Source organism: Equus quagga, chromosome 2, assembly GCF_021613505.1.
Source record: "Equus quagga isolate Etosha38 chromosome 2, UCLA_HA_Equagga_1.0, whole genome shotgun sequence".
NCBI lineage: Eukaryota > Metazoa > Chordata > Mammalia > Perissodactyla > Equidae > Equus > Equus quagga.
This window is the reverse complement of record NC_060268.1, coordinates 174,998,941-175,013,223: the sequence shown is the minus strand read 5'-3', so window position 1 is coordinate 175,013,223 and position 14,283 is coordinate 174,998,941. Positions and strand designations below refer to the sequence as shown.

General features: G+C 42.4%; 1 protein-coding gene across 3 annotated transcripts in view; it reads right to left on the bottom strand.

Annotated features, from left to right (window-relative positions):
• Nucleotides 1–13,766, bottom strand: part of C2H10orf88 (chromosome 2 C10orf88 homolog) — a 17,138-nt gene extending 3,372 nt beyond the window's left edge. The window contains exons 1-5 of one of the 3 annotated variants that reach the window (XM_046655286.1): nt 13,478–13,766; nt 12,593–12,796; nt 11,713–11,785; nt 9,408–9,614; nt 3,883–4,337 (exon numbers count right to left, since the gene is read on the bottom strand). In XM_046655286.1, the coding sequence (XP_046511242.1) occupies nt 3,883–4,337; nt 9,408–9,614; nt 11,713–11,785; nt 12,593–12,796; nt 13,478–13,641 (1,103 nt within the window). In that variant the 5' untranslated portion in view covers nt 13,642–13,766. Of the gene's footprint in view, nt 1–3,882; nt 4,338–9,407; nt 9,615–11,712; nt 11,786–12,592; nt 12,797–12,947; nt 13,322–13,442 lie in introns of those variants that run through there. The other 2 variants (XM_046655287.1, XM_046655288.1) reach the window with 2 other exon arrangements.
• Between the last annotated feature and the right edge of the window lie 517 nt (nt 13,767–14,283).

The window sequence follows — 14,283 nt, the reverse complement described above, 5'->3', positions numbered from 1 at the left end:
ATTTATTTATTTATTTTGAGGAAGATTAGCCCTGAGCTAACATCTGCCATCAATCCTTGTCTTTTTGCTGCGGAAGACTGGCCCTGAGCTAACATCTGCACCCATCTTCCTCTGCTTTATATGTGGGACACCTGTCATAGCATGGCTTATCAAGCGGTGCCATGTCTGCACCTGGGATCTGAACTGGTGAACCCCGGGCCGCTGAAGTGGAATGTGCGAACTTAACCATTGGGCCACCAGGCCGGCCCCTCAAATTTTCAATTTTCCTGTTTTTGGTGTCATATCTAAGAAGTCTTTTCCTAGTCTTAAGTCACCAAGATTTTCTCCTATATATCATTAGAAAAGTTTTATAGCTTTATGTAAGTCCAAGATCCATTTTGAGTTAATCTTCGTATAAGGTATGAGGTTTAGGTCATAGTTCCCTTTTTGCCCTTTAGATAGCCAACTGCTCCAGCACCCCGTGTTAAAAGACTATCCTCCTCCACCGAACTGCTCTTGCACCTTTTTGAAAAATCAGTTGGCCATATTTGTGTGGAGTATTTCTGTGTGCTCTAGTCTATTAATCTATGTTTCTGTCCCTCCGCCAGTATCATAGTTTTGACATTCCAGCTATATGTCTTGAAATCAACTAGTGATTTCTCTCACTTGATTCTTCTTTTCAGAACTCTTTTAGCTTTTCTAGTTCCTTTATCTTTCCTTTTCCAAATTTTAAAATAATCTTGTCTATATTTACAAAAATCTTGCTGAACTTTTGATAGGAATTGCATTAAACCTCTAACTCATTTGTAGGCAACTGACATTTTCACTATGTTGAGTCTTCAAATTCATGAACTTGGTACGTCTCTCCATTTTTTAGGTCTTCTCTAATTTTTTTCATCATCATCCTAGAATTTTCAGTCTACAGATCTTGTATATATTTTGCCAGATTTTTGTATTTTTTTGTATATTTTTAATAAGATTTTATTTTTTCCTTTTTCTCCCCAAAGCCCCCCACTACATAGTTGTGTATTCTTCGTTGTGGGTTCTTCTAGTTGTGGCATGTGGGACGCCACCTCAGCGTGGTCTGATGAGCAGTGCCATGTCCGCGCCCAGGATTCGAACCGACGAAACACTGGGCCGCCTGCAGTGGAGCGCACGAACTTAACCACTCGGCCACGGGGCCAGCCCCAAGATTTTTGTATTTTTATAATTATGTTCCTAGATTTATATATTTTTGTATTTACATATACTTTTATGTATTGCATTTTCTCTGGAGCAATCTAATTTTGGTATCAGGGTATACTGGCTTTTTAAGATTTTTAAAATTTTTTTTAAGATTTTAAAGATTTTTTTTTTCCTTTTTCTCCCCAAAGCCCCCCGATACATAGCTGTATATTCCTAGCTACGGGTCCCTCCAGTTGTGGCATGTGGGACACTGCCCCTACATGGCCCTATGAGCAGTGCCACGTCCTTGCCCAGGACTCGAACTGGCAAAACGCTGGGCCGCTGCAGCCAAGCCTGCGAACCTAACCTCTCAGCCACGGGGCCAGTCCCCATACTGGCTTTTTAAAATGAGTTCAGAAGTCTCCCTTCCCATCTATTTTTTGGAAGTGTGTAAAACTGGTGTTCTTTAAATGTTTGGTAGAATTCTCCAGCGGAACCACCTGGGCCTGGATATTTCTTTTACATGAACTTTCAAATTACAAATGCAGTACTTTTAGTGGCTATAGGACTATTCTGTATATCTATTTCATCTTGGTTGAGCTTGGTAGTTTGTTTTTTTTGAAGAAGTGATCCATTTCTTCTAAACTGTCAAATTCGTGAGCATAAAGTTGTTGATAATATTCCCTTATGTTTTTAATGGCCTTAGGATCTGGAGTGCTATTTCCTGTTATATTCCTGATATTGATGACTTGTGTCTTCTCTCTTTTTATCTCTGCCAGTCTTGCTAGCCAGAATTTGTAGTAGTTTATCAATTTTACTGATATTTTCAAAGAACTAGCTTTCTGCTTCATTGATTTCATTGTTTCCTTCTTTTTCAATTTCATTGATTTCTGCTCTTTGTCATTTCTTTCTTTCTGCTTGCTTTGGGTTTATTTTCTAGGCTTTTAAATTAAAAAATCAATTTCTTTAATGTTTATAGGACTATTACAATTATCTATTTCACCTTGGTTGAGTTGTGTAGTTTTGTGTTGTGCAGACCTCTTTTTTTTTCTTTTTCTGAGGAAGACTGGCCCTGAGCTAACATCCAAGTCCATCTTCCTCTACTTTACCTGTGGGACGTCTGCCACAGCATGGCTTGCCAAGCGGTGTCATGTCCACACCCAGGATCCAAACCAGTGAACCCTGGGCCACCAAAGTGGAATGTGTGCACTTAACTTCTGCGCCATGGGCCGGCCCCTCCTCTTTTCTAATGTACACATTTAGTGCTATAAACATTCTTCTCAAGTTTGATCTGTTTTATTTTCATTGATTTCCATGTATTTTTAAATTTCTGTTGAGATCTCCTTGAAGCACAGATTATTTAGAAGCATGTTGTTTAATTTCCAAGTGTTTGGAAATTTTCTTGTTGTCTATTATTGATTGCTAGTTGGATTCATTTATGGTCAGAAAATATACTTTGTATGATTTCAATCCTTTTAAATTTGGTTAGGTTTACTTGATCACTCAAGATATAATCTAACTTTGTGAATCTTCCATAGACACTTGAAAAAAATGTGTATTCTGCTATTGCTGGTGGAATCTTCTTTAAATGTCAATTAGATACTGTTGGTTGATTGGTATTGTTTAGTTCCAAACTAATCCAACTACATCTTTTTCAGACAAAAATTCAAAGGAAGATTAAACAGTGTGGTAAAGTGGTTAAGCTAAAACTATAACCAGAGTCCTGAATTCCAGTCTAGAACACTATTTTGACATACTATATTTATGTAAAGCCAGCCCTGATGGTCTAGTGGTTAAGATTTGGTGCTCTTGCTGCCATGGCCCGGGTTCGTTACCCAGTCAGGGAACTACAACCACCCTCTGTCAATTGTCATATAGTGCCAGCTGCATGTTGCTGTGATGCTGAAGTTATGCCACTGGTATTTTGAATACCAACAGGGTCATTTATGGTGGACAGGTTTTGGTGCAGTTTCCAGACTAAGATGAACTAGGAAGAAGGACCTGTCCACCTACTTCTGAAAAAAGTGGCAAAGAAAACCCTATGAATAGTAGAGGAGCATTGTCTGATATAGCACCAGAAGATGAGATGATGGCACAAAAAGACTGTGTGGGGTTCGCTCTGCTGTACAGAGTCACCAGGAGTCCGAAGTGACTCAATGGCAGTGACAACAAAATATTTATGTAAAGGATAGGGAACACAGTAAATACTTAACCATCTCTTAATCAAATGTACTGCAAAAATATGGGATTATAAGATCAGGGGATAAGGGCTTATATACTATATATTATAAATAGTTAGCATCCTAATATAGTTTTGATTATTCCAAAATTAGCCTAGGCCAAACATGATCTACAAAGAAATTCTGTTACAATGACATGCTTAACATACTTAGCCAAAAAATTTAGTACAAACTTAAATAAAAACAATATAAAGATTATGGGTCCACAGCCCCACTCCATTTATGCAAATAATGTTCTAGTCCAACCTCTACATGATGTTTGTAACACTTCAAGAGCTCAACACCTCCACTTTTAGGAACCTCTTTCAAAGCAACCAATTCTACTCTGTGTAATAGTTATTCCCTTTAAGTGTGTTAACGGTAAAATGTAAAAGCTCCTAAAATTATTTCCAGAAACAGATTTTCAGGCAAGATACTCATTGAGACAAATCTGTCTCCCTTCAGCTGATTCTCCCATCTAACAGATCTAAGCCACCGCTGTCTTAAAATAAATACTTACGCAGCACCAACAATGCCTTCACTGGGCTTAGTGATGTTTTCCAGCCACTTGGTGTTACGTCCTACGTGGAAATGGTTACCTTGACTACACATACTCTGTAGAAGAGGCAGCAGCTCAGAGTTTGGTATATTTGAGTTATCACTTGCTTTCTTTGATAGGAAAGAAGATAGTGCATTTTTAAGATCATTCTCAAGAAGAGAATGGTTTTGTGGCACAATTTTACGCTCTTCAAGGTTTGCAATATTTCCTCCACCAAGTGGCTGCGTACTTTTATCAGGGTAAGCTTTTAAGTTTTCAGGCACATTTCCAGATGTCAATCCAGTTCTAAAAGGAAAAGGTGTGGACGATGACTTGCTGAAGGCTCCTGAAGTAGACGATGATTGTAGGTCAATCATATGCTTGTGTCCAGTATTTCCCAAAACCGACTGAAGCTGCTCTCCAATGGGAATACAATTCTAAGCAAGGTAAAGAAGTAAATGTTACTAGTAATATTAATAGTAATGAGAGCTAATTTTGGGGATAATTACTATGTCAGGCAATGTACATTCTTTCATTTGATCAAAATATACATAAGAAGTAAGCCAAAATTAAGTTGAGGAGACCAAGGCTAAAGGTAACTTGGCCAAGGTAACAAAACTAGTAAGTGACAGAATGAGGACATAAACTTGGGCCACCTAACTCTAAGAGTCAGGGCCTTTCCCCATTTCACCGTAGTTTTTTCTAAAGAAAATACTAAAATAAACATTAGCATGCTTAGTAAAACTGCACTGGCACTAATGTTTTTATTACAAAGCCCTCCCTAATTTATAGTAATAAAATACAGGACTCTCAATTGAGTCATAATTTATAATTTTCCTATAATTAAATATCATTCATCAACTTTCAACATATGATAAACTACTCATTTTTGCTTAGGCATGTCTTTTGCAATGAACCTTTCACGGAAACTACACAGATAGTTACACTATTTAAAGTTAGATGTACTACGGGTACATTTGTGACATTTTCAATGACTAAAATGAGCTACCTTTTGGCTGTGTTTGCTTTAAGAATTTCCAGAATAGTAAGAGTTCTCTTTTGTGACCTGCAGTCAACTGCTTATGCAGTACTATTTCCTGAGAAGATTCTGGCTTGTCTTGAAGAGAAGGTTATGATATCTCCTTGCTATGATCTTCAATTTTTCCACAAGAGAAAAGCAAAACAAACTCTAGCCTAATGAAGTGTCAGGGCATAAGACTCTATCCTAAATTCAAAACACAGATGTCTACTAAAGATTGGTATCAGCAAACACCTGCCCATACTTATTCCTGCTCAACAGGTGCTGAGAGACAGACTGAAAAGTATTATTCAAGATTAGCTGAACAAACTCAGTTCATACATTTATCTACATATTCTAAAAAGTATATTTCTGGACTAAGCTAAACCAACATTACTTATTCAGTAAATATTTACCAGGAATCTACTCTGTGCTAGATACTGTTTCAGGCGCTGGAAAAAAAAATACAGCAGTGAACAAAACAAATTAAAATCCCTGACCTCATGGAGCCTACATGCTAAGGAAACAAGGAGAGGGGAAAGGGAGAGGGAAAAAAAGAAAAGAAAATGTTTCCTGCGGATGGAGATCATGATAAATACTTTAGGGAAAAAAAAAATAGAAAAGGGGAATAATGAGGGCCAGAGAAGTATGTGTGTGTGAGGTTTTTGGGAGGGGGAGCTTGTGATGTCAAGTCCCAAGAGAAATTCTTTCACAGAATTGCACTTTGGAAGAAGTCTCTTTATAGAGAAATGTTAACCTACCGTCAACTCATCTGGTTCTCTTGAATCCAAGTTTTGAATAAACCTTAAATTAATCCTGGAACAATGGATTATATATAATTACATATAAATTTTAGAATTAGACAATTCTCCTTTAGCTGAATGAAAGGAACTTTACTCACTCACAATGGAAAAACTCATTTATTTCTTTGTCATACCTCAAAAAAAGTATGGTAGAAAACTGGCAAATCTGCATTAACAAATGATATTTACATTAGAGCCAATGTCAAAATTAGGGATGACTATTCATCTGACAGAAAATTTAAATAGAAAAATCCAAATGTGAAGGTATTTGTTAGCAAATTATCCTTTTCTGACATATCTTAATATTCTGAATTATTATAAGAAATTCAGACTTTTAGTCATTTTTTCTCAGATGAGAGCTCTTCAGATGATTTTTCTTTGTATTAAATATCAAGACATTCACAGGTAAGTCTACATGTAAATGAACAAATCTCAGGTGCCTGGTGACTATTTCTCTACTTGTTTTTATGTGAGTTTATTCAGTTCTTATTTTTTACTAGTCTTATCATAGATTGTTTGGCAAGTCACATCAAATCCTTTAGAAAGTAGACAACTAAATACATATTAAATAATTTAAAGGGCTTACCCTTTGCCAAAATAATTCCACTTCTAGGAATTTACCCTAAATAGATATTTGAACAAGTATACAAAAACAGATGTTCAAATTTCTTCTATGTACTGCTACTCATCCTACCAAAAACATCTGAAGTTTACAAGATGGCAGCATAGGAGGATCCTGAAGTCGCCCCCTCCCATGGACACAACAAAACCACAACTACCTGTGGAACAATATATTCTGAGAAAGATCTGAAAACTGGATAGAAAGAATCTCCACAACAAGGGACAACACAGACAGGGGTGAAAGAGGCAGAGAAACAGCCCCGTTGAGGAAAAAAACCACACCCCAGCCACGGCATTTCACGGTCAGAAGCGATCTCAAAGGTATGCTGCTTTTCCCAGAGGAGCGTGGGTTTTGAGCTCCACATTAGGCACCCCAGATCTTAGATCCAGCACAAGGGAGATGAGATCCCATAATATCTGGTTTTGCGGGCTTTGAAAACCAATGGGGAATACGCCCAGGAAAACTACAGAACTTCAGGGAAAGGAAAACTTGCTCTTAAAGGGCCCATGCACGGACTCACTCGACCCAGAAACAAGCACAAAAATGCCAGATAGAAAAGTGCCTAGTCCCCTGCTAAAAGAGACTCACTTACCAAGCTCAGAATACACCCCAAAGAGGCAGGAGGCAGCTGGGCCCAGCCCCCAGGGACTGAGACACTGGAGGCAACCATTATTTTTTTATTTTTATTTTTTTTGAGGAAGATTAGCCCTGAGCTAACTACTGTCAGTCCTCCTCTTTTTTGCTGAGGAAGCCTGGCCCTGAGCTAACATCCATGCCCATCTTCCCCTACTTTATATGTGGGACACCTACCACAGCATGGCATGCCAAGCGGTGCCATGTCCGCACCCAGGATCCGAACCAGCAAACCCCAGGCTGCCGAGAAGCAGAACGTGTGAACTTAACCGCTGTGCCACCGGGCCGGCCCAACAGGCAGCCATTATTGCAACCTAGTCAGTTGTGCTGTCACAGAGTCTGGCAGGCTGGTTGGCACCATTAGAATCTTTCCTCTAGCCTTATAACATAGGGGTCTGCCCTGCCCACTAGTGTCTGAGGCAATTGAGAAAAACCAGGAGCAGGCAGCCTGCCCCAGGGAGTGGCACCACCCACTAGTAAGCCCACGGTGGCTATGGGGACCCACGGTGGCCTTGGGGGTCCATGGTGGACTTGGGCTCTCAGCTGCCGCAAACAGGCCCCCAGGGGATCTGCCCCACTTTCCAAGGCCTGAAATGGTTGTGCACTGCTGCACTCGGGGCCTGGCCTGACCATAAGCTAGTTCTTTCCAGAGGCAGGCCCCACCTAAAAGCTAGCTCACAGCAACTGCCTGCTGTGCAGCAAGCCTCACTTAAGTCTATCCCACTCTCCACCCCCGAAATACAGACAAGTGAGCACAGCAGGGAGCCGCATCAGGGGCCTGCAGCATTTGTGTGCCCCAGAGCCTAGTAACCAGCCACACTGGGGGCCTAATTGGCTTACCAACAAAACTGCAGTAGTTGTATGCTACTGAACTTGCAGTATGCCTTGCTGGGGGCTTGCCCCACCAAATAAAGAGCCCATAGCAGCTGCACACAACCGAAACTTACAACCAGGCAGCCTGGGGGCCAGCCTAGCCTACTACCCATGTGCCTGCAGCTCAACAGCAACCCTGCCACAACAGAAGGGCACAGGCAGCCCACATAGGGGATAGCCCTGGAGCATGTGACAGGTGACAAGAGGAGACCAAACTGCTGGGCCTCATAAGGCATCTCTTACATAAGCCTATGTTCATTGCAGCGTTATTCACAATAGCCAAGATGCGAAAGCAACCCACGTGCTCACTGACTGATGACTGGATAAGAAAGATGTGGTATATATATACAATGGAATACTACTCAGCCAGAAAAAAGACAAATTCATCCCATTTGCAACAACATGAACCTTGAGGGTATTATCTTAAGGGAAATAAGCCAGACAGAGAAAGACAACCATCATATGATTTCACTCATATGTGGAAGATAAACAAACTCACGGACAAAGAGAACAGATCAGTGGTTACCAGGGGAAAGGGGGCTGGAGGGTGGGCACAAACAGTGAAGGGGAGCACTTATATGGTGATGGTCAAATAATAATGTACAACTGAAATTTCACAATGTTGTTAACTATTATGATCTCAATAAAAAATAACAATAATAGCTGAAAACTTCCCTAAGCTGGGAAAGGAAACAGACATCCATGTACAGGAAGCCTAGAGAGTACCAAACAAGATGAACCCAAAGAGGCCCACACCAACACACATTATAATTAAAATGTCAAAAATTAAAGATAAAAAGAGAATCCTAAAACCTGCAAGAGAAAAGCAACAAGTTACATACAAAGAACACCCCGTAAGGCTACCAGGGACTTTTCAGGAGAAACCCTATCGGCTAGAAGACATGGCACAATACACTCAAAGTGCTGAAAGGACAAAAGCTAAAAACAAGAAAACTCTACCCAGCAAGGTTATCATTCAGAATGGAAGGAGAGATAAAGAGTTTTCCAAACAAGCAAAAACCGAAGGAGTTCATCACCACTATTCTAGCCTTACAAATGTTAAAGGGACTTACTTAAGTAGAAACGAAAAGACCACAAATAGGAATAAGAAAATTACTTAAGAAAAATATCACCGGTAAAGGCAACATACAGTAAGGTAGTGGATCAAAACCTATAAAACTAGTATGAAGGTCAAAAGATAAAAGTACTAAAATCATCTATATCTATGACAAGAGGTTAAGGGATACACAAAAATAAAACAGGTAAAATATGATATCAAAAGCACAAAACAGGGGCAGGGGGAGTAAAAGTGTAGGGCTTTTAGTAAGATGTCAAACTTAAGAGGCCATCAAGTTAATACAGATTGCTATTTACATTGGTTATTATACACCAGCCTCACAATAGCCACAAACAGAAAACCTATAAAAAATACACAAAAAAATAAGTCAAATCAATAGTAAAAGTTCAAAGAAAAAATTTAAGTCACCACGTGTCCTTATAAAAAGCCATCATCTCAACATTTTTAATGGTATCTGGAAAGAAATCCATTTCTACTTACCTGCTGCTGCAATCTAACCATATTCATCAGTTGCTGAGCTCCAGGTGATAACTTAGACCCCATGGACTCCATGATGGTTTGGACCCTGTCAAGGTCTATCCTTGATCCTAGAGCCTGAGGGCTTGTTGAAGAATTTGCTGAAACTGGCTGCATATGTACGACAAGTTTACTGATGAACACACACTGCTTTTCACCAAAGGAGAGCAACTATTACAAAACAAACAAAATTCCAGAAAATAATGAATTGAAAACAATCATCACTTAAAGTTTCTTGTTATTACCTAAGAGTGAAGCATTCAAGAATCAAAGGTTAACTTTAAGTACAATTTTTAAGTTTTCTCTAGAATAGTCATAGGAGAAAATTCCAATTTATCATAAAGCTCAGAAAAAGTATTCAAATTAAAAAGTACTTTTCAAACTAAAAGATTACATGTAAAATAACAAATAGAGGTGGGGGTGATATAAAATAACATTTTATTTACTTAGTTTAAGGAACTTAAACTACACCAATCTGAGACCTTAACATCCTACAACTTGCTATAATATTACTTAACACAAAATAAGGCTGTCTAGAGCCCACCCAAAGTGTTTACTGAAATACTAACTATAAGTCAGTCTTTTAGAATTTAGAACTGCAAGGGAATGTGAAGATGATTAATACAGCTCAATAGTTTGCACACTGAAAAGATGAGGTCAGAGGTGATTTTCTAACGTGTCAAAGGACACCCATTAGTAAGGTCGAGCTTTGAATCTAATTCTTCTGGCTTCTATCCCAGTAGTTTCCCTACAGCTTAATGTTGCCTAATTTCATGTGTTTCTGAAACAAGACATTTCATGCGTGATATGGGCAAGAGTAGCAAAGTAGAACAGGAACAGGATTTAAAATCATACAGATTTGGGTCCAATGATGACTCTGATATTTATAGCCAATGCAACCGTGGGCAAAGGCCAAAATTTAAGTCAGGAATAAAGTAAGGGAGGGTAACAACAATGATTTCCATGGTTGTCTGATAATTATATATTAAAATTGCCAGTATTGACCACTAAGTAAGTGCTCAAAACTATGCATCAGTAACTATTATTTTAACTTTCATATACTACTGCCCCAGAAGAAGCCTTCATACAAACCCCAGGATTTCCCTAAATGAAACAACTCTTTGCACTCCCATGTACTTCCATAGAACAGTTACAAAAAACACCTACCTTCATAGACACACACAAACTCATATATCACACAAAGACACAGGTGAATACAGATCCATGATCTAAAAACTCCGAGTGGCACCAAAGACAGCACAGTCAACAGCAATTAAGTAAACACCTCATTAAATTTATACACCCACATTCCAACTGCCATATTATCCATTTTCCACTTCTTAATCCCCAAGCCTTTGTCACTATCAGATGTACATCGCACATAGTTTGCACATTGAATCTTATTATCAGTCTTGCCAACTATAATATGAGCAATGTGAGGGCTTTGTTCCAATTTATTTTATTACTGCCAGTTTCTAAATGTCTAGTGCAGTACTTGGCATCAATCAGTACTCAAATATTTCTTGAATGACTGAATCACTTTATTTAAATGACTTTAGAAGCTATTAGTATATACTACCTAAACAACATCTTGGAATAACCAGTTCTGTGATCTTCTGTAAGCAATAATAAGCATAAAATTTTAGAGATAAAATAATCCAAGGATTTTCTTCAGCCCCCTAATATTACCCACAAGGTACGTCCAAACAGGTGAAAAAATCTGCCCAAGGCTATTCTGTGAGACAGCAACAGAGCTCACTTGATGGTCAGGGTTTATGATTTCCCCCTCAATATCCTTTCCCTAGATCAGATGACATTATCAAAGATTGCTTGAACAGTATTTTGCATGCTGAAGACACCAGTCCAAATCTCTTTGACTTCGTGGTGCCCTTGTCTGAAACTTCTCTGTGTTCTATCTTTCTCAATATTTTGGAACCAAAACAGCTTGTGGTTTTCTTGGCACCGTTATAAAGATAAAAAATGCTTTTAACTCAGTTTTGCAAGGCTTAAGAGGCTTAAGAGTACAATACTACTGTATTAATAATAGTACATGACATGATATTGTGATAGCTATTAAGTGGTCAAATTTTAAAAGAAGAATGTTGATAACTTTTTAGAAAGGAATTTCTTTTTACATGTTTACTAAGTATTTCCAAACTAAAACCAGGCACCAAGTGGGACTAACTGCACTACCAAACTAACACAAAATAAGTATATATAGTACAAAAACTACAGTTTTCACGTTAGTTATAATTTAGTGACGACTTACCTTTATTTTACAAGCATGTGTGGAGGACTCCAATTTCAGATATTTTTTGTATAAAATAATCTTTTCAGGTTCACTAGAAATAAAAGAAGTTAATTTTTTTACTTTGATACATTACCACTTTGTACTTATATTGAAAAATAAAAGTTTCCAGGACAATACTTAAATCCTGAGACTCAGTTTTCTCAGTGAGGCATAAACAGTTATGGCTTCCTACTCAATTGCACTGGGTATAAAGACTACATCTACCACTTACTAGCTATCTAAGATAATTTAATTAGATAATAAATGTATAAACATGTAGCACAGAGCCTATTTTGAAGCTCAAAAAAACAATCTATTACTTCCAACATGCAAGGTATATAAACAGTTCATATGCTGAGTTATATGAAAGAAAGATTAGGACAGAATCTTTGTCAGAATTCACAAAAAGTCAAAAGTATAGTAACAGGTTAAATATGCGGATACGGCAGCTTGGCTCGTGGACTATCTGTAATGGGCTGCCTACAAGAAAAACCGTTCAGAGTTCTAGACTGATGGACAAATTAAATTTTGGAAAACAGACCCCCGTGTGAGTTAAAGGAGACAGACAAGAAACACTTAAGACTTCACTCTAATCAAATTCTTCCCCTAACTAGTCATGATCTTCTACCAACTTATCCGCCATCTATTGGCTCTCAATTGCCACATTTACAAAAACAACTGCACTGATCTAGACGGTCTTTAAGATCCCTAGAGACCTAAATTTCTACGCCTGCTGCTATGTTTTGATTCTCTCTGCCCTGATGTCTGGCGCCAATATGAGAATCAATAAACGCCGCACAAGCTGAGGACGACAGACACACGACTGCGGACGATCAGCCCACACGCGGAAGGCGCCCACCTGCCGCCCAGAGCACCGCGAACACTCTGGCCCCTGCCGGTTCCACAGTACTCCTCTCCCAAGTACACTTCCATGTTTCGGGCGGAACTTAAAACGCCCACAGAAGCGATTTCTTCCCCGCCCTCGGGGTCACATCGCAGGTAAAGGAAGCAGGGGTTTCCATCCCGGCCGCTCGGGCTGCTCCTCAAAACCACCAGGTCCGGCCTGAAAAGCAAGGTGTTCGAAACGTCACCCAGGATCGTCCTGCGAACACGGCCCATAACGCGCTCGTGGCCGCGGACCTCTCCCAGCTCACGTCCCTCCGCCTCTGGGGTCCAGCACCGTGCCGGGCGCCCCCACACGCTGTTACACGGACACGGGGGCTGCAGGCATCGGGGCCTCCCCGCTACCGGGTCCTGCGTCACCGACGGTCTACGCAACGCCCTGGAACTGTTCTCATTCCCACAGAAACTGCACCGGCACCGCCTGCGCGCACAGCAGCGCGGAGCAGGGCACGAGGCACAGGGGCGTCTTTCCAGCTAAGCCGGCGGGGCTCCTCCACGGCTGGCGCGCTCCCGCCCGTCCCGGCCGACAGGGGCTTCCGCGGGTCGGCGGGAGGGCGCCGACTCCGAGGCCGCCAGGGCCCTCGGGGCCACAGGCCCGCCTCAGGGACGCGCCGAGACGCCGCGTTGCGGGTCGCCCCACGCTCCCGCCCCGGGCAGCCGCCGGCCCGCGGACCCGCCCCCGCCGCCGGCCCTCGCCGCCCGCAGACACCTGTCGCCCGTTCTGCTCCCGCAGGGACCCCGGGCCGCACCCTCTCCCTCACGGCCCCCGCCGCCCCTCAAGGCTCCCCCAGGAGCGTGGCTGTCACCAAGCGGCACCCCCAGTCCCGCCGGCCCGGCGCACCCCGGGGCAGGCGGCGCCAGCAGCTCCTCCCAGTCGAAGTCCCGGGCGCCGGGACCAGCCCGGGCGAGATGGAGGCTCTGGGCCAGGGCCCCGCATGCGGCATCCCAGGAAGAGGCCAGCATCGGGCGGCGGGTCAGTGCCGCGTCCCCGGTTCCGCTCTCCATCGTGCCGGCTCCAGCCCAGGCCGGCCCCGGAACCTCTCTTCTAGCGTTTGGGTTTCCGCCGGGGCCCAGTGGAAGAGAAGAAGCAGAGCAACTTCCGGCTCGCCTGGCTTCAAAGCCAAGAGCTGTCACTACTCGCTCCTGTTGGGAGAGTAACCTCTACTGGAGACACGCATGCGCATGTCAGCAGGCTTCCAAACCGGCGGGGCGAACTCAAGCGCGGAGCATGCGTACTGACGGCGCTCGTCCTACCGGGGGAGCTGTGCGCAGGCGCAGTGCGGTGCGCTCGGGATCCGGGTCGGTTTTTCGACGCTGCTGCGGAGAAATAGCAGGCGGTGTGGCCGGCGGTTGCTGGGCGGCTGGGGAGGGTTGGTCCAATGAGGAGAGTCGGTAGTCAGGTAGGTATGGTGTCGTCCGCCACGTGACCTGAAGGCCGTCCTCGCCACCCTTGCGGTCTTGGGGGTGGGGGTGGGCGTGGGCGCGGCGCCTGGCTGGCCGCGGAGTTAGGTGGTCCTCTCCCTCGTCACCATCCCCACGCACGTTCTGGCCCTCGAGGGTCGTAGGGGGAGGCTTGAGCGTGGGGGCCGGGGGTGAGTGAGGAGGCACCGGGGCTTGGGCCTCTGGTTCCCAGGGAACCGTGCAGGG